Source organism: Lissotriton helveticus, chromosome 10 (genome assembly GCF_964261635.1).
Source record: "Lissotriton helveticus chromosome 10, aLisHel1.1, whole genome shotgun sequence".
In the NCBI taxonomy this organism is placed as follows: Eukaryota; Metazoa; Chordata; class Amphibia; order Caudata; family Salamandridae; genus Lissotriton; species Lissotriton helveticus.
The window spans coordinates 440,139,429-440,160,384 of NC_136071.1; the positions used below are offsets into that span (position 1 = coordinate 440,139,429).

General features: G+C 47.1%; 1 protein-coding gene across 2 annotated transcripts in view; it reads left to right on the forward strand.

The window, feature by feature from the left end:
• Positions 1–20,956, forward strand: part of LOC144785322 (uncharacterized) — a 327,092-nt gene that overhangs the window by 134,352 nt on the left and 171,784 nt on the right. For both annotated transcript variants that reach the window (XM_078664285.1, XM_078664286.1), the window contains exon 6: positions 4,862–4,925. In XM_078664285.1, coding sequence (XP_078520411.1) covers positions 4,862–4,925 — 64 coding nt within the window. The remainder of the gene's footprint in view (positions 1–4,861; positions 4,926–20,956) is intronic.

Consider the following 20,956-nt stretch of genomic DNA (forward strand, 5'->3'; position numbering starts at 1 on the left):
AACGTTTGTTCTTGTGTTTGAGTGTCCTCCATTTATTGCAGTATTATACCTCTACTTGTACTTTGTAAGCTTTTGTAACCTGCGCACATGTCACTTTTACCTCCTTTAATGCATCTTTGCTACCTCTTGTATTTTGTTTGCTCACGATTGTCACTTTTGCCTCATGTAATGTAACGTTTGCTTTTGTAATTTGTTCACTTGTAATGTTCTCATGTATCAGTTCTGTTCCTATTGTGAAGTGCTCTGACACCTTCGGGTAAAGTCCGCTCTATATAAAAACGCATAAATAAATAAATAAACACATACATAAACAGACAAGGAATGGCACTACGCCATAGAGTTCCCCAAAAAAAGTGTCCTGCAATGCTAGATTTAAATCTATCCAATATATGGTTCTACATAGAGCATACCTCACGCCACACCACCTCAACAGTATATTTCCAGACAAGCAGGTCTGTTGCCCCATATGTAAGGTGCCAGATGTGGACTTAGTACACATACTATGGGGCTGCCCACATTTATGGGGATTCTGGACACAGATAGGATGTATACTTCAGGATACGACAGGCACCTCAGTTTGGGACACAGCAGATAGCTGCCTCCTGGGTCTACACCCTCGCCCGAAAACTCAGAGAGTACAATACAAATTTGCGGATATGGCTATACTTTTGGCGAAACGTGCCATCTCCATGAAGTGGAAGTCTACCTATCCCCCACAGTTGCACACTTGGCACTCAGAGATGGCCTATTGGGGGGGCGGAGAATGCCATCTTTTGAAGGGAGGAACAAAGGGGGTAGCGTAAAATAGCCATTTCATGGAATGGAACCAAGTGTTGGAAACACTAAAGACTATAGACTTAATAGAACCCATTGGTTCCCAGAGTGTATAGGATCTTTCCCCTGCAGGACGCTGAGCCCAGGCTGTACCATCTACCAGCATAATCATGTCCAAGGAACCTATACCAAATGTACATACATATCAGGCAAAGTGATGCACCCCATAGGAATATTGTACAACTAAACCTAAAGGCATCATACGAGGGAGTGAGCCAGTTTGGGGGGTGGGGGTACGTTAAAGAGAAGTTGGGGTAGATGATTGATATTTGTAAAAGATTGTCTTACTACAATGTCATCCAAAATTGAATATGGACACAGCTATCATAAGCATGGAAGAATGTGGACACATATGTTAGACCACACTAGTAATGATTGTATTGTGAAAGGCTAACACACTTGATTGTACTGTTCTTAACAACAAAACCTATAAAAATTTTGTTTAAAAAAAAAAAAAAATGACGTGTCTACTTACCGAGCTGCTAGTCGGACGCCGGTATAGCACAAGTGACACAGTGCTGCTTGCACTAGTGGGGGTGTCAAGGAGGTAATGACATTATGTGTTTGAGGATACTTTCAATGTGGTGAGTCCTCTTATCTGGACGGAGTCCAGAAGCTGTGCCAAATACTGACAGTGCTCTGTGTGCATGTGCATGCCGGGGACATCAATGAAGTATTGGCATTCCTTTTGAGTGCCAGGTAGGCAGTAGTATTCTGGCCTGAATGATTGATCTCTCCCAACTATAGAGAGTGATCAGATATAACCCCTAGAGAATTGTGAGAATTGGACCTTTTGAGCTTTTCATATAGATTCATGGACATGTGCCCGCTATGTACTGCTCATATCAGTAATAGAATGCGAGCGTTAATCATAGTGTCCATAATTGATGATATAAGGCAATCCTTATCGATGACGAGTTGAGTGTGATTCGGTAACCATGGCTTTAGATGCATTGAGTTTTACCACAGTCAATGGTCCCTTTATCAATGGAAAGGCTTAAGACAACCCCTCCAACTGAATTCGTTAGATTTATAGTCAGGTGCGTACAACACAACACGCAGACAGATCTAAAGGTACTGTCGTCAGCTGCCATTTCATCATCAGCAGCAGCCTTTTGGAAGAAGACCTCTGCTTACTACTTTTAAAGACATAATTGTGTTTATCCTTTTTGCTCGTGCCTTCCTCTCTTGCAATCTAAGCAGCCCCCACTAGCAGAACACTCTTGGAATCACTGCAGCAGCAATTGAACCACACCCTTGTTTGGTGTAGAGTGTATCCTGTACTTACATAGCGCTGAGTTGTCCTTAGTAATGGTTATATTTATTTGAGGGATATTATTATTATTATTATTATTTTTTTTTTTAAAAACCTTTATTGAAATACGCGTATCAGTACAAGCGCAGGCCTACAACCACAGGGGCCGGTCGCAAAATCAGGAGAGTCAACAAGAAGCAGCATAAATGCGTACGGCAAAGCAAATACAATATAGACTTGGAAGAAAGTTGCTACACAGTAAGCGCCAGGATAATAAAGGTTTCATTTTATGATTTATAGAGGAGGCAGCAGCCATATCTACCAGGGCGTCATGCAGCATATATAGAAAAATAAACGGGGGAGGGGGGAACAGGAGGGATATAGCCCCCCACGCAATCAGGTAACCACCGTAGGGCCAAAGCCCAAAGACATCCTATGCCCACCAAAGGGGCCAAAAATACAGGATAAGTCATAGCAAACGATAGAATAGGACGCCACACAGACAGCCCACCCTCCCCGAAAAGGAAGAAAGTGCAGACACGTGCGAAACGAAGGAAAAAGAACAAAGGGACATAGCCCACCCCCTAGGAAGAAAGCAAAAGGGACCATAGAACAAAACAAGCTAAAATAACAAACACCCCCCCCACCCTACATCACTGTAATGGCTATGGCCTACCCCACTAAACAGCGTGCCTGTTGCCCCAGAGTCACCCGAAATATAGAAGAAAGAGAAAGGGAGAAATAACGGGGAAAGCAAAAGGAGAAAAAGAGAGAAGGAGAGGAGAAAGAAAGGAGCGAGGAGAGGAGCCGGCGATCGAAATACACAACACCTCCCCACCCACAACAAAAATTCAATAATCGAGATCAAAAAAGGATATCAAGAATAGCCCACACAGAGGATGGAGACAGGAATTGTCCAAATAATGAGGTCCGGAGACGCCAATAACAAAACGAAAGTCCCACAGCAACCCAGACACGATCACCCCTGTCCACTTTTATGAAGAACCGAACTGCCAGACCTCGGCATGGCCAAGAAACAGTATGACATAGAGGGCTCATACCAGACAGGGAAAGCAAGTGGAATCTTCGCGGAACTCCGTCCCGGCCACCAAGAAGCAACCAGGAAAACTCGGCAGCAGTCAGAATGCAAAAGCACACCAAATATCCACGTGGCCAAGTTCAAAACATGGGTCCAGCACAAAACAAAGAAATCAGGATGTAGAAAATACTGCAGCATCGGCACCGGGTCCACTTGATCCCTTAGAATCGAACACCCGTTAGGAGAGCCCAGCGCAGCAGCCGAAGGAGTCTCAACGATGCAAACTCGGGGAGATGAAACAGCGTCACAAAATGGCGGAGCAACCATGGCGGCGATCCGCAACTCCAAGTTCCGACATTTCAAGGACAGGTCGAGCCGCAGAGAAGACAGGGCAAGGAAGACAGCACTCCGTGTGGGCGCCGCCCAAAGCAAACGAGGGCCGGGGAGAACCAAGGCAGCAACGTCCCTGTCTCCAGGAGGAAGACACTCCGAGGGGCCATCCGCCATCTTGAGCACCTCGCACATCGCCATTGTCTCGCCCGCCTCCAAGTTCACCATGAATGCCAGAGGCCACAGGAGACACAGCCGATCCGCGGCGGACGGCGCTCGGCGGAGAAAGGAGAGTCACCAGAAGAACGGGCGTGCTCCCCACAACTCTCGGGGAGCTCCGCACCGGATCCCAGGCGGGACAAGCAACAGGAGCGGGCGTCTCACCCGAAGGGTGCCGGACAACGCGGCCTCTCTCTCCAGTCCGGCAGGCAATCGGGCATGCAGGGCGGCCCACTATCGGGGGTGGTTCCACCCCGATGTTTCCGGCTCGCGGCTCTCAGGCTCCCACCATCGGGTCTCTCCACCGGACCCGGACCGCCGGCACTCCCAACATCTCCGGGCAGACACTGCACTCGAGGCCCCGGCGTCAGGGCCGGGAAGATCGGCAAGACGACAAGGGCAGAACGCAGGAACCACTGCACGCTGGAACCCCGGAAACAGACGGTAAGTGAAGGCTCTTCCCTGGTAATCGAATTCAAAACTCCCCGAACAGGATTAAAGTCAGGATAGGCGGCGGGGAGGAAGGGATCTAGGAGCGAGGCGTTTATGCGACCGTTCCGATCGCCATCTTGGCTCCTCCCCTTGAGGGATATTATTAATCAATAAGTTTCACTTATTGTATCTTTTAAAGTGTTATTTTGATAATATTAATTTAGTTTATCACTCATCTTGGATACTCTAACTAATTTAACTGATATCAATTCATATCCTTTCCTGTGATGTCACTACCCATTAAGTCATTAGGTATGCTAATTGGGACTAGTTAGCTTTGGTGAGTGTGGCCATCTTTCCTGATTTACCTTTTGTGAGGCTTTGGTGTGTGTTAATCTCAGCCCATCTCCACGCCCCCATCTTCGACTTGAAAACTACACATCTAAAAATGACCTATATTTCCAGTGAGAATGTTCAACCACAGCCCTTGGTCTGATTCTGTTGCTAAACTCCTGAATTCAGGCCTACTGTTCAGCTGCTCTTCCCTCCTGGGAGAACACTTCACTGCTGCTGCCTCTTGTTGTGTATGTTACTTGTGTAAACCTGCACTGCCCTCCCACGTTGTATCTCTCCTTTCTGTTTATGCAGCTTGGTAAACACACTTTCAACATTGTGCAATAGCCAGATCGAGTGACATTGTTTTATCTGCTTGCTGTTTGCGCTTTCCCTGACAAGTATCTTTTGTTGTACAGAAATACGCCAGAAGGATTCAGCTACAGCGAAGGTCTCTTCACCCTAAAGTCGGACAGTATGACGGTAAGCGGACTGGTGGGTAGGATTGTTTTAATTCTCTTTCCAATGTTTCTGCTTGACCTGTGGGTGAATGTGTTGCTGCTCAGAGAGCAGGGTGGCCCAAGGCCGTTACAGTTTATTCTGTGTTCCGCTATCTTTTATTAGTATCAGAAGTGGTATTTGCACGATGTATACACGATTCAGTAAAAACAAAAAAGAAGGAAAAAAAGGCATAAGTGCAGAGGTTCAAAATTGCTGCTGAGTGCAGTGATTTGCCAAATGCAAAGGCTGCCTAGTCCCCACTCACCTCTTACCAATTTGTCTCACTCTTGCAGGTTCTTTTTCATCTCTGCTGTCTCCCTTCGTCAGTGTTTTCCTCCTATCTTCATCTTCCGTCTTCTGAATCTTTTTATTCCTTCCTCTGTCTATTGCTCTGGGTCAAAGCCAGATGATTGAAGATGAAGCCCCAGTACCTTGAATGACTGCTTGTGATATTCACTTACCCAAACTAAGCCCTTTGTACGTATACAGATGTGTGCTCTCAATACTTATCCCGCAAGTGAGAAGTCAAATGAGTCCTTTCTTTCTGTTGTGGTATATAAATAAATAATACCGGATCTAGGTTTTACTGGACATAGTAATAACAGATAGCTCAATAAATAAGAGTCAAGATTCGAGGTAGTAGGAGTTTGCAGGTTTAATACAGCATAAAGGACAGGAACAGGACAACCTGCACAGGAATAGGATGACAGGGCCCGGCAGCTGCCGGGGCTGGATATGGGATGAGCGCGCTAACTTTAATAACAGTACACAAGCATATATACTAAAACAGTTGCATTACAGCGAATACAATAGGCGGAGCAGTGGGTGTGGTCAATAGCAGTCGCGAAAGATAAGAGTGAAAGTGGGTGTAACAAGAGGCGTGTACATAGACATGTGATGTAAACGTAACAGAATATGTCATAAATGGGGCGGAAACATGGAGGGGGCTACCTAAGGAGCCGGGACCTCTAACCTAATGGTGCGCGCAAACTGACAATGACGTGTTACTAGGAGAAGCTGGGGGCTATGAACTCTGTGCTAGGAGTAGAGACTGAAGTCTGGAGAGTCAGGGCGACATGTACCTAAACCCTATCTAGTATCTAATGTTTAGAGGACATGTTGATAGAATCCAAAAGTTATCGGGGTAAAGGCTAACAGACTCTAAGATTGGAGCATGCATTATTCTTCATGTAGTGCGTGATGAAGAATATTAAATGACCATAAATACAGTATTTCTCTTACATGGAGACGTAAAGGCTAGACAATGACGGAAACTATTGATGCGATTCAGTAGCTTAGGAATGCAGAGAAGGAGGGCTGGACTGATAACTAGAATCATAACATACTCTTGGCAGACTCAGAGGCAGAGCCAGGCCGAGCCGGGCACTGTGAGGCAGGAAGTAAGTGAAGGGTCGAGGATACAGGTGGGGGCTGTATCGCTCCTCAGCGAGGGTTCAGGAGACAGGAGCTGAATCTGGTGTCCGGGCCCATTTGAGGCCTAGAAAACGGGGACTTTACAATGAAATAACGTGCACACTGAGAAACGTGGCAACGTAACTTTACATAGGCCTAATATTCGTAGTATTCACGAGAACTGGAAACTGGCATACTAGAGATGGACACAACTATAATTGCATCTTAAATCGAACAGGGGGAATACATATGCATATTAATCATGCACACATAACATAAGATGGGGACACGTAGGGACACAGAACATGGCAAAATTTACTTTTCCTTAGGTTTGGACATGAAGCCCTCACACACCAACCTAGTTGGTGTCATGCTTCATCATCGGGCCCACCACAGTGACACCGAATGTGTCCCGGGTGTGCTGCGACTCCAGATTACTGAGGAGCAGGTATTCTTACTGAGTGTGCAGTGCTGGTGAGAATGGAGGTGAAAGGTTTAAAAGCTATCCAGGAGGTCCCAGTTCCCGAGGGTAAAGGTAAATTTAATACCTGGGCCCCTGTTAGCAAGATAAAAAGGCTGTGGACGTTGTGGAGTATATTAGGGGCTCCTACGTCCTTGTGGTCTACATGTTTCAGCCAGGCCTTTTGATTAAAACTGGCTTTCCTCAGGACCAAATGAGTATGTGTGAGTGAAAATAAACTATATTAAGTGAAAGTGTATGGTAAAAAAGTGTTGCACTCGCTAAGGTGCCGTACGTGTAAGAGGGGGATTCCCTCTGCTTTAACTTGCTACTTGCTGTTAAAGCCTCATGGGTCACTTGGCAGGGAGGGAAAGGAGACCGGTATTTCCGATCAGCGGTTCCTGCGACCTATCGTCCTGCTCCAGTGTCTCACTCGGGACACTGGAGCAGGACGATAGGTCGCAGGAACCGCTGATCGGAAATACCGGTCTCCTTTCCCTCCCTGCCAAGTGACCCATGAGGCTTTAACAGCAAGTAGCAAGTTAAAGCAGAGGGAATCCCCCTCTTACACGTACGGCACCTTAGCGAGTGCAACACTTTTTTACCATACACTTTCACTTAATATAGTTTATTTTCACTCACACATACTCATTTGGTCCTGAGGAAAGCCAGTTTTAATCAAAAGGCCTGGCTGAAACATGTAGACCACAAGGACGTAGGAGCCCCTAATATACTCCACAACGTCCACAGCCTTTTTATCTTGCTAACAGGGGCCCAGGTATTAAATTTACCTTTACCCTCGGGAACTGGGACCTCCTGGATAGCTTTTAAACCTTTCACCTCCATTCTCACCAGCACTGCACACTCAGTAAGAATACCTGCTCCTCAGTAATCTGGAGTCGCAGCACACCCGGGACACATTCGGTGTCACTGTGGTGGGCCCGATGATGAAGCATGACACCAACTAGGTTGGTGTGTGAGGGCTTCATGTCCAAACCTAAGGGTTTGCCTACAGATATACCTTCTGAGTCTCCTCTAACACAACATAGCTAGTCCTATATTGATATCTCTACATATAACCAGGGGACCCGGACTGGCTTACCTAGTCCTCTCTCTCCGTTTTGATTTGCTGAAAATTTACTTTTCCACATTCCCTCCTTGTCACTACGTTTCCATCAGGACACATCAATATTCATGATACCATCTATCATTTCATACAGTATCATTTGCTCGTCTCGAATTTTCTTGGAACGGGATTTAGAACGGGACTTGGGACTAGGAATACAAGAGGTAGCACAAATGCCGCAAATCGCGGGGCCACAGTGTATACAGAGGCAGCAACTGAATATGATCGCTACTGCAATACCCAGAAATGACAATGCTTTCCATCCCCAGGCGGAAATTGTATTCCAGAACCAACCGGACCATGTCCAGGTGCCTGGATTTTGGTGTAACATATGGGCAATTTTATGGAGTCTGGTTATAGCTGAATAAACAGACGGCGCGTTATTAGGAATGAAAATGCAGCAACTAGATCCGATGACTCTACATGCCCCGCCCCTATCGGCCAGTATGACGTCAAGGACGAGACGATTCTGGAGCACGACAATTCTCATAAAGGATTGCTCTTCGGTTAAGTTACCTAGAGCAGAAGTAGTCTCAATCACTACTGCTTCAAGTGTTCTGGTTAATCTACGTATCAGTTTACTATTTACAACAGTACCTAAGTAGGGGAAGACACCTTTATTGATATCTATGTATTGTTCTAGAGCAGTTTCAGTATAATCGACAATCGGGAGGTCTCTCTTGTGTCTAGTATGTACTAGGTGGGGATTCCTATGATAGTCAGGTGGGGCTAGAAAAACTGGTGGCAGTAGGAAGGCAATGTAACAGGTTCCCTCCCAATCGAGGGGCAGACGAACATATGCGGTCTGACCACAAACAAAATAAGAATGACGTGAAGCTTTGAAAATAGATTTCCTACTGTCACTATACTTGACAATAGTAGTACAATCACTATGGCCTACATGTACGGAACCATTCTTTCGGACACATAATTCACCTTTAACTGGTAGTACTGATATAGCAGGTAAGTCTGGAGTAGTGTCAGACTGAACATTCAGGACCATGAAATTCGAAGAATAATTACCTAAATTATAAACTTCATTTTCTAGATCTAACCCTATTCTGTGGGGAAGACCTTGCTTGTCTGGAAAACATGTATCTGTTGAGGATGACGTTAACGTGGACCATGCTCCACACGAACCATTATGTGAAAATGGATAAGGAAAGAGTGGCAGAACTCCCTTCGGTGTCTGGAAAGGGGGGAGTCGACCACACACCCAACAATTAGTGGCATTGCTGGTCTGGTGTGAATAATGTAACATGCGGATAAAAGAATTATTATGCATAGCAAGACGATATGAGAGTTCATGAGGAGGCAGATCACTAAACGTGTGCTCTACTGTAACATTAGCAGACTTATTTACATGAGGAACTGGAGAATACAAATAAAAGGCATAACTTGTGCAGGAAATCATAATGCTAAAATATAGCAGAAAACATAAAATAATAGTGCAACTTTTAGAGTTCTCACTAACTCTCTCACTATGGGGGTCTATTTTATACATGTCAGAAACCGGTCTAACCGTTTCACCTAGGGGAGGACTTAGACAATCAAACTGGCTGACTTATTTTACTAGACCTTAATTTGAGCTTATACTCCTGTTGCGGAGTTTTCTCTAATAGGGAGGGTTCAGTATCATTGTCTTTTGCGGGACAGTCCTTAAGAATAGTACTTTGGCAGTCTTTAAGATCCTCGGAAATGTTCTTAGAAACAGGCTTTAATCCGTAAAACTTCTTCACATGTGACAAATGGACCCAGCCCTTCCTGCCTTCCAGCTTGACGGCAGTACAGGTGGCCAGGAGGACCTGTCTGGGTTCTTTCCAGCGAGGCTCCAGCGGACTTGAACGATCAAAATTCCGGACAAGAACCATGCATCCGGGAACGATGTCATGCGGTGCCACCTCGGTATTGTCTGGAAATGCGGCAGCAACCTGTGAACGACAAGAGTTGAGGGCAGACATCAAGGAAGCTAGGTAATCTGTCAGCATATTACTTGAAACATCTGTAATACTTCGAGGTCTAGGTGTACCCCACATGTTAGGGGGGCGGCCGAATACGACCTCATACGGGGACAGACCTGATCTGGAATGTGCGACCATGCGCATATAAAATAAAGCGACTGGCAGAGCTACTAGCCAGTCCACACCTTTCTCTTTACAAATCTTGGCAATACGGATTTTCAGGGTCTGATTATGTCTCTCTACTAGACCGGCTGCTTCAGGATGGCGTACACAATGGAACTTCCACTGGTACCCTAACAGAAGGGAAATGTGTTTCATAAGCTCAGATGAGAATGGCTGGCCGTTGTCAGAATATACGACTCTAGGGAGTCCATAACGGGGGAAGAATTCACGAACCAACTGCTTGGCAGTGGTCGCGGCTGTGTAATCTGGGACTGGATATGCTTCTGTCCACCTAGACAAAGCGCATACAACTACAAGGACATACTTGAAACCTCGACATCGCTCCATCTGAATATAATCCATTTGGAGGACTTCGAAAGGGTGGTCAGGGGGCTGGAATCCACCTTGTTCCACCGGGACACTTTTACCTGGATTAAACTGGCAACATATCATACAGGTACGGACTTTCTGTTTGGCTGCAGCTCGTAAATGCTTGTTGAACCAAATGTTCTGGATACTATCTAACATAGCTTTTTCTCCTAAATGTGCTGGACTATGTGCGGTATTGATAATGACTTGAACCATAGAGTCGGGGAGAAACCATGTGGCTCTTCCCTTCGTTACCCATCCCTGATCTGTCTGGACCCCTCCTTGTTCGGACCATTTCTTGATTTCATCGGGAGTAGCATGTAACTGAATATCTATGACATCTTGAGTGGGGTCCTTAACTGTCATACATGTAGTCTGATCTGGAGTATGTGTCTGTGTCGGGTTAACTGAAATGTCTGGAGTCTGTGCTGTAAGCTTGGCTGTGCGATCTGCTAGATCATTACCTTGGGAAATAATGTCAGTAACTTTCGTATGTGCTTTGCACTTCATGATAGCAATAGATGTCGGTAAATGTATGGCATCTAACAGAGCTTGAATAAGGAGACCATGCTGAATCTTGGTTCCATGAGAAGTCATGAAACCTCTCTCCTGCCAGAGCACTCCAAAGTCGTGTACGACTCCAAATGCGTAACGTGAATCTGTGTAAACATTAACTTTCAGGTTCTTAGCGTGTATGCAGGCTTGGGTCAGAGCAACTAGCTCTGCTGCTTGAGCGGACAGGGTGTCAATACGGTGTGTTTCTATGACTTCAGTGTCTGTAGTCACTGCATAAGCGGCTACTAGTTCTCCTGTACTCGTTCTCATACATGAACCATCCACATAAAGTGTCAGGTCGGGATCTGGTAATGGAATATCTGTCAGATCTTGTCTTGGCTTAGTCATAATGTTAACTACTTCCACACAGTCGTGTGTGGCAGGATTTGAATTAACTGATGGTAACAGTGTAGCAGGATTTAGAACGTTGCAGCGTCTGATTTCTATGTGTGGCTGGAACAATGTCAATTCATAACCTGTTAAACGTGCAATTGTCAAGTGCTGAGTTTGTGTTCGGTTTAAAAGAACTTCCACAGAGTGTGGAACTTGTACTGTCAAGGAGTGTCCTAACACTATGGAATCACTTTGTCTGATAGCTAGTGCTGTGGCTGCACCTGACTTGAGGCACGCAGGCAGAGCCTGGGCTACAGGATCTAGTGTGCTCGAAAAATAAGCACAAGGCTTGTACTGTCCTGCTTGATCTTGTGTGAGAACAGATAATGCTGTAACTTCACGTTCAGTGACGAAAAGTGTAAAAGGCTTACTGTAGTTCGGTGTAGCTAGAACTGGAGCTTGGCATAGAGCTTTCTTTAATTCATTGAAACTAAGTGTATGTTCAGATGTCCAAGGGAGGACAGTCGATACGGCTGCCTCCTGTGTCGTTAACTGTATCAGTGGCTTGGCTAGAAATGCATACTGAGGAATCCATTGTCTGCAGTAAGAAGTAAGGCCGATAAAAGCACGTACCTCCTTCTGGGTCTTGGGCTGAGGAAGACTCGCTATTAACTGGATACGGTCTGGTGTCAACTGCCTACCCCACTTGGACAGCAAGTGGCCTAAGTAGATCACTTGCTGGACACAGAATTGAAGCTTCGAAGGGGACACCTTGTGCCCCATCTCGGCAAGGAAATACAAGACTGTAAGGGATGCTCGCTCGCAAGCACGTTCAGAACGGGCTGTGATTAGTAGATCATCGACATACTGGAGCAGGGCAGTGTCAGTCGGCATGTGAATGTTGTCTAGTTGTCTCTTAAGTGCTTGACTGTAAATACTAGGACTTTCTGTGAAACCTTGAGGAGCTCGTGTGAACATATAGCTTCTTCCATTTAAACAAAATCCGAAAAGAAACTGGCTGTCTGGATGAATGGGGACACTGAAAAACGCGTTCTTGAGGTCTATGACTGTGAAAAATGAGGCTTCGGAATCAATGGCTGTCAATAGGGAAGAGATATCTGGGACAACTGGGTACTGGGGAATAATACATTTATTAAGTTCTCGAAGATCAATCACTAATCGATATACTGGGGGTGCATTTGGATCAGTACGTTTCATGACTGGAATGATCGGAGAATTACATACATTGGAGTCAGTTTCTACAACTACTCCTTGAGCCATGAGCTCGTCAATAATTTTGGATAAGGCTGCTACAGCCTCAGGTGGCAATCTGTACTGTCTGATTCGTGGTAACACTACACCTGGTTTGAGAGTCACACGATGGGGTGTGATTTGCATATAACCTACATCAGTTGGACCTTGCGCCCATAGATGCTGCGGAACATTAGACAATCTCGGATCAAAATCTCGTAATACATAGTGACCCTTGAAGTCACGTAGAAACAGTCGTATTCCCTCGGGGGAACAGCAAATAACTGCACCTAATTCTTTCAGTGTTTTAATACCTAACAGATTTTCTGGACATGACTTCGTAAGTAATAGATCAGTAGTGCGGGACAATGGACCTACTTCTAGAGTAACTGGCTTAGATATCTCGTTTACAATAGGCTTTCCTGAAAATCCAAGGGAAACATTTCTAGAGCCTGAGAGCGGAGCCCCTGGAACTTCGGCGTGGCTGATGGTCGTCCTACTTGCCCCTGTATCAATCAGAAACTTTCTGTCTTTCCCTAATACTTGACTATGAACATAGGGACCCTCTTGATCTACAGGTATCTCGATGAGAGGCAAGCCTACCTCCCTCTCTAGGCTGTTTCATGAATATGGCTGATACTCTGGATACTCGGACTGTGCATACTGGTACATCTGCTGTGTAACATGCTGTGTTGCAGCAATAGGCTGCGGTGCTGGAACTGTCTGTTGTGCATTCTGTGGCTGAGAAGTCTGTGAAACTTGTTCTTGTCTAGGCGGACGTGGTCTTTCTTTAGTCTTACCAGTAGCTATATTGTGTTTCAGAACTGCACACTCGTTTATATAATGACCTAGCTGTTTACAATAATTGCATGTCCCTTTAACGGGAACTGCAGGATGACTGGCTTGATTCGTACCCCTCTTCTGACTGTCTTGAGGAACAGATTGTGCAACTAGTACTTTCATTTTCGTGTCTTTCATACGTTTTCTTTCATGATCTTGCTCTTCTCTGATTCTATTCTGGTGGTACTGGAGCATCTGTAACATTTGGGACGGAGTATTAGCTTGCCAGGTACTTTCGACTTTCAAAACTCGATTCTTTACTTGGGGACTTGAATTCTCGACTAATTTAGTAACAAAAAGATGAGGGTATGACTCGCTACTTGTCTTCAAGCCACTGTTTATAATAAAACACTTTTCAAATCTAGAATAAAAATCACTAGTGTCTTCGTCTTGTTTCTGTTTACAGGCTGAGATTGCATCCCAGTCTTCCTTTTTAGTGGTTAATAATCTTGGCAAAACTTGTATTAATAGTTCTGGTAATTCTTTACATTTCTCTCCTAGACCGGTACCTGGTACTCGTATCTTATCTTCAGCTTCGAGAACTGCCCAATCGATCTTTTTCTCTCCCACCTCCCATTCTTTTTCCTTGAGTTTCTCGTATACCCCTGCGGGCAACAGGACCTTTAACATTTTAATTATATCTGGATACGTGTATTCTCCCATACGGAGCATGTCTTTTAATTCTCGGTGGAACCCTGCTGGATCTTTGTCATGACAGGGAATTAATTTCTTCATCTCTAAGAGTTCCATCTTTGTAATCGGGGTGTAAACAAACACTCGTTGCATTTCACCATCTGTTGTCCTGACTGGGTGTACTTCTCGTAACGGGTTCTGTCTATCTATGTAAAAGGGTTTACTTTCTGGGGGTGAGACATGAACAAAATGCGGGTTCAAAAACGTTCTATATTTGTGGCGCTGTTCTAGAATGACACTAATTAAATCGGTACCTAGACCTTTCCACCTATACTGGAGTAACTCGTTCAGGACATCGTGTAACGGACCTGGATCAGAATGTTGACCCTCATACAGAGTAATGAGGTGCTGGATCATATACATACCCACCAGTCGCTGCTCGGCTGGGGGCAATTTCAGAAACATTTGTGCCACTATTTCGTCTGGGAAAGTGGTAGAATCAGTAATCCATCGGACTGCTGATCGGACTAGTTCTTGTTCATGCATAGTACTTAACTCACTATAACCGATTCGTGACTTCAAAATGTGATCGGTAGCTTGAAATACTTGTTCTAGAGAACCTTGTTCTGGTGCTGGATGATGAAAAACTGTCTTGTGTTCTAGGCATAAATGGCGATCTGGAAATCTAGATTTTCCTACATACGCTATTCTAGTGGGATTCTCGTCGTCTACCTCTTCGGTAGAGTCATTTTCTTTCTCGCTTACTTGTGCTGCTTTACGTTGTTCGTGTAACTTTAGTATTTCTTTACGAATTTTCTTGTACATACTCTCTATACTACTGATAGTCTTGTGCTTACCCTCGGCTATATTATCACTCCACCTTGTCAGGATTCTCATTTCGGCCGGATCTTTAGTCGGGTAGTCTTGTTCTCTTATTAGACAATTAATCAGAAACTTTAATATCATGAGCTGGATCTCAGCTTTCCTTTGAGACATGGCTTCGCCAATACTTTCTGGATCATCCCCTGTACGGATGAAACGATATATTCTGTCTAGATCTCCTTTCATATCTGGTAGGGTGTCTAAATACCCGGTCACCCGTCTTACACGGATGGAATATATTACTGTACTATCATCACCTGCAACCGGATCATAGCGGCATTCAGTAAGAGCTCGTCGGATATCTGCAACGGACTTAAATTTGGGCGTACGTTGTAACGCACATTCATGTAACTCGGCCAACGTTCTACGTTGGTGTGGTGGCGGGGTACCAGGAGGACCTCCTCCTGCGGCCCCTAAACTGGAATCGTCGACTGATACTCGTCGTACCGGTGCGGTGGGAAATTGTAATGTAGGCTGGACCGGGGGTACCGTAGCGGGTACTGCAAAGGGTGCCCCGGTGTCTGGGGGAGCAGGAATTGCCTGATTTACAGGGACTGGCGGAACAGGATTTGCATATTCCGGGACTGTGTCGTCCAAATAGGACGAGATGAAAATATCAGCTGCGGTCGGTTTGTGACGTAGCTTAGTCAGAACTAATGGTGGCGGAAAATTACTGGATGCCTCCGGGGTCGCTTTTGGCAAGCCCTCGGCAAGAAGAGGATACATACCCTTAATAAGGGCATGCCTCTGTCTGTCTGACTGTTCGGTTTTGACTCGTTCACCTATCTCGATTAATTCCCTTTCTTGGGCTCGTTCTAAGGATTCTCTACTTAATTCTGACTTTCTGATTTCTTTTTCGGTTCTTTTATGAGATTCTTTGCGCCATAACTCGATGGCATCTTTCTGTGACTGTCTGGCTTTCTTTTTCCATAATGCTTCTTCTACTCGCATGATGCACTCGGCATCCCATGTGCCTGATACAGGCCATCTATACTTTTCCTCTAACTGTTTGGTATACTCTACCCATAAATCTAGATATAATATGGCACTTATGCCATGCTTTTGATACATAAAATGACCTGGACTGTCCCTAGGCGGGACAGGAACTGCTGCTTCTAGCAGACCTTTTCTGGTTTTTAACTGACGTAGTTTAGAAAATAAGGGCATGACTGAACTGTAACCTAGACACAATACGCAATTACAATACACAATGAACACGATAAATACTCCACATTCATACCACGACATTACAATACATGAAAAACATTTAAAATAACAGTTCGAACAGAATACTACCTGGAATACTGGAAAACAGAATACATGAATTTTCTCGAGAAACAGAACTGACTAGAACAGAAACTAGATGTACTGCTAAAACAGTACGAAACTCACCGGTCTCATAAAGAGACACGTTAGGACCCGCATCCACCAAAGTGGACACTTCGTTTTGGGTCTGTGTACCACCAACCCACGGACCAGAGTCAATTTAGATTGACCCTGTCTAGATACTACCCCAGCAATGGTACTCACCGGGCAGCAAGAACGGAAGGCCTCGGACTGGACTGGACTGCTTCGACGCCGGACGGACGAACTTCGGACTTCTGTTACGGGTGGGCCTCCGGATACCTCGGACCTTGGACTCTTGGCTTGGGCTCTGGTCGGGACTCGCCGCGTTCCTCCACCGCCTCGTCTGGATGCTGGACCGCCACCTCCGTCTCCTCCGTGGGCCTGAGGGATACTTGAAGCAGAAATATCTGCCGGTGCGCAGAAGAGTTCCGTCACGGCTGCAGAGGGTCAGGGGGCCGGCGTGGCTTCGCCGGCGCGTGGGGAAAGGGCAAGTCCCTATTCGGGCGCCATTATGTGGTATATAAATAAATAATACCGGATCTAGGTTTAACTGGACATAGTAATAACAGATAGCTCAATAAATAAGAGTCAAGATTCGAGGTAGTAGGAGTTTGCAGGTTTAATACAGCATAAAGGACAGGAACAGGACAACCTGCACAGGAATAGGATGACAGGGCCCGGCAGCTGCCGGGGCTGGATATGGGATGAGCGCGCTAACTTTAATAACAGTACACAAGCATATATACTAAAACAGTTGCATTACAGCGAATACAATAGGCGGAGCAGTGGGTGTGGTCAATAGCAGTCGCGAAAGATAAGAGTGAAAGTGGGTGTAACAAGAGGCGTGTACATAGACATGTGATGTAAACGTAACAGAATATGTCATAAATGGGGCGGAAACATGGAGGGGGCTACCTAAGGAGCCGGGACCTCTAACCTAATGGTGCGCGCAAACTGACAATGACGTGTTACTAGGAGAAGCTGGGGGCTATGAACTCTGTGCTAGGAGTAGAGACTGAAGTCTGGAGAGTCAGGGCGACATGTACCTAAACCCTATCTAGTATCTAATGTTTAGAGGACATGTTGATAGAATCCAAAAGTTATCGGGGTAAAGGCTAACAGACTCTAAGATTGGAGCATGCATTATTCTTCATGTAGTGCGTGATGAAGAATATTAAATGACCATAAATACAGTATTTCTCTTACATGGAGACGTAAAGGCTAGACAATGACGGAAACTATTGATGCGATTCAGTAGCTTAGGAATGCAGAGAAGGAGGGCTGGACTGATAACTAGAATCATAACATACTCTTGGCAGACTCAGAGGCAGAGCCAGGCCGAGCCGGGCACTGTGAGGCAGGAAGTAAGTGAAGGGTCGAGGATACAGGTGGGGGCTGTATCGCTCCTCAGCGAGGGTTCAGGAGACAGGAGCTGAATCTGGTGTCCGGGCCCATTTGAGGCCTAGAAAACGGGGACTTTACAATGAAATAACGTGCACACTGAGAAACGTGGCAACGTAACTTTACATAGGCCTAATATTCGTAGTATTCACGAGAACTGGAAACTGGCATACTAGAGATGGACACAACTATAATTGCATCTTAAATCGAACAGGGGGAATACATATGCATATTAATCATGCACACATAACATAAGATGGGGACACGTAGGGACACAGAACATGGCAAAATTTACTTTTCCACACTGTCCACACCCTTCTGTGAAGACACGACTTCGAGTGCGTTCACGGCAACGTTGGTTTCATCTTACTTTGTGATACACTAACATTTTATGTCTAAGTGACGCCGGCGTTCTAATTATCGAATGGAATGTTCTTTGCTTTCTTTCCCATGTGTGAATGTTTTCTTTTACTGTGGTAATCATGGGACATTGTAATTGGTAGCAAAGCCAAGAAGACACCAGTAGAGTACAGGCTGGTCCCTGTATCTAGCCTTGCTACAGATAGTATGAGTTTTGAAGGACACAGAGAAAAGCTGAATTGGGGAAGATCCTGAGAAGCTAATGAGCATGTGATAGTATCATTTCACTTTAACCTGATTGGATTGTTTCTTGGGAACTATGTGTAGATTAGAATGTTTTGTCTGTTTTTCGATGCAGCTTAGAGCACATTAGGACATTTAGGGCACTCACCTCATGGGAGTTTACTTTTCTAAACTTTTCCCCTTGATGGAACTCTATGCTAATTCGTCCTTTTTCTTTTATATCCTTGATTTTATTTGAACGTTATATTTATTGATGCATTTATATATTGATTATTGATCAATACTGACTTGATGATTCTTTTGCCTTCTGTAATCGATTAACCTTTAATAAGCCTTCATGATTTGAAAAATTAATAATTCTCTATCTCCATTGCGGAGCGTGATATGCTTCACTGTAATTGAATGTTTTGATTTGTTTAAAATTGTCAGCTTTTAATTTTGATTAATTAGATAGCACTTTATGGGTCCGAAATCTGCTCAGGGAAAAGCACTAACATGTACACAGAAAAGGTCCTAGGCCAAGCTCGGGATATCCTCTAAAGACCCCAGGCTTCCTCATGCACAAGGGGCTGCAGGGAAGTCTGCGACACCCCAGCCAGACACAGTGCTTACAGCCCCTTTGTTTTTTAATTTTCTTTTTTCTTTCATAAAACTTTATTTCGGTCAAGCGACCATAAAAGCGTGCATAGAAAAACAGTACATTAAAAATCATAGCACTGGGGGCGTGGCCAAGACAGCGATGTGAGCAGACGTGTCTCGATCGAGCTCCGTCGCCCCGCTGCACTGTTGAGCCTGTTTTAGCGTAGTTTCGGGGGTCATCTGCTCCTGAGGACCCCCGGTGCACTGCCGACCCTGCTGGCGATCCTTCTTGGTGGCGAATCGCGGCCGTGAGCACTCACGCGGCCACAGCGCACGGCTCTGGGGTCCCCGGCTCGGCCGCTGGCCGCCATCTTGCCGCAGGGCCCGCTGCCGAAACATCCGGACTAGCTCCCGAGAAGGAGACCGGCACAGCGGCCTGAGTGAGGCTCCGGAGCATTCTTAACCCAGCCTGCGGCTCCGATCCATCAGCGGAGCCGGTCTGACACCGGCTGCGGTGCACCGACGCTGTCTGCACCGGGCTGCCACCGGCGGGGCGAGCAGCGGCGGCCTGGACGCCGCATCCACGAGAGGCCCCGGCTTTGGCGGGAACAGCCGGCCCAGACCGGAGGAGTCGCCGGAGGCCCCCTGCCCGTGAGGCCCGACCACGACCCCATCGCTGGACACACCTGGTGAGCTGCAGCGCGCCGCCCTTACCCCCCCTTCTCCAACTCCCGGGGGGAATCCGGCGACAGCGGAGCTCGGCCGCGGGCCTACCCGCCATCTTGCACCCTGGGTGGAGGACAGCACCACCAGTGCGGACAGCCCCTACTTAGACGCTGCCCCGGACGCATACAGCAGCGCTTTGGGGAAGCGGCCCTGACGCTGCTTGCTGGCGCTGCCTGAGCCTCGGTGGGCCCCTGCACCACAGGACACTTCCCCTGACCGCCTCTCCACCACAACCCGGCCCTGCTGAGCCTGGTGAGCTGCAGCCCGGACCACCACCTTGCCACGGGCGGGCGGATCCGCCATCTTCTACCCCCAGGCACTGGGCCTCCTACTGCTGAGACGTGGGGACACTGGAAAGGACCCCCCTGATCACTCCTCGGCTGTCGCTGCAGAGCCGGCTGGGGGTCGCGCTGGGGACTGGCCCTGGCACAGTCGAGACCGGGAGGCTGCGCCACGCCACGAGCCGTAGGAGGCTCTTCGCCTGTAAGCCCCGGGTCCTGCTTGTCGTGGAGCACCTACTGCCATCGCCCCCCTGACGCCTCCTCTACCTCCACGCTGCCTTGCCTCCCCGGCTGCGCCATCTACCTCCGCTCCTGCGACCTCTCTACGGCCTGGCCTTCTCTCGCCTGAGTGCGCTCCGCGTCCTGTTGGCGGACCGTCCAGGCTTTGGACTCGTGAGGGCCAAGGCGTGCACCGCCCTCTCTAGCCTCATGGACTTGAACCCCTGCTCGTGAGATCCGGACGGCTGGGAAGCGGGGCACCAGGGCGGCCTCACACAGCGTATCCCCCGCCGCTGACCAGGGATCGTCCACAGCAACTGGCCCTGCCCCCCACTGCCCTTTGCCGCCCTGAGTGGACCATGACCCGCGGCAAGGGGACCAGGCCGGACCCCCCGCCCACGACGACCAGAGGAGCATCAGTGGCTTCCATGTGGGGCAAGGCGGGTTCGCCGTCATCATCCGGGGGGCCCTCATCGTCTTCAGGGGGGAAACCCCCACCGCCAGCCGACTCCCCACCGGTGACGCAGGCCTTCATGTCCTCCTTCATGGTTGATCTGAAGACTGAGATTGGCTCCCTCAGGTCGGAGGTCCATACATGCGTCAAAGAACTTCGCGAGGAAGTCCCCGACCTTGGCGACCGGGCCGACGGCCTGGAAAAGACGGTCGATTCCCGCACCGAAGACCTGGAGCAGATCTGGCGGAGGGTGGCGACCCTCGAAGAACAACATATCCAGCTCCAGATTAAGCAGGAGGACTTGGAAAATAGGGGACGCCGCAACAACCTCCGCATACGGGGTGTGCCACTTGGAGAAGAGGGGACTAATACCATGGCCTACGTGGCCCTACTCCTGCAAGCGGTGTGGGGCGAGGAG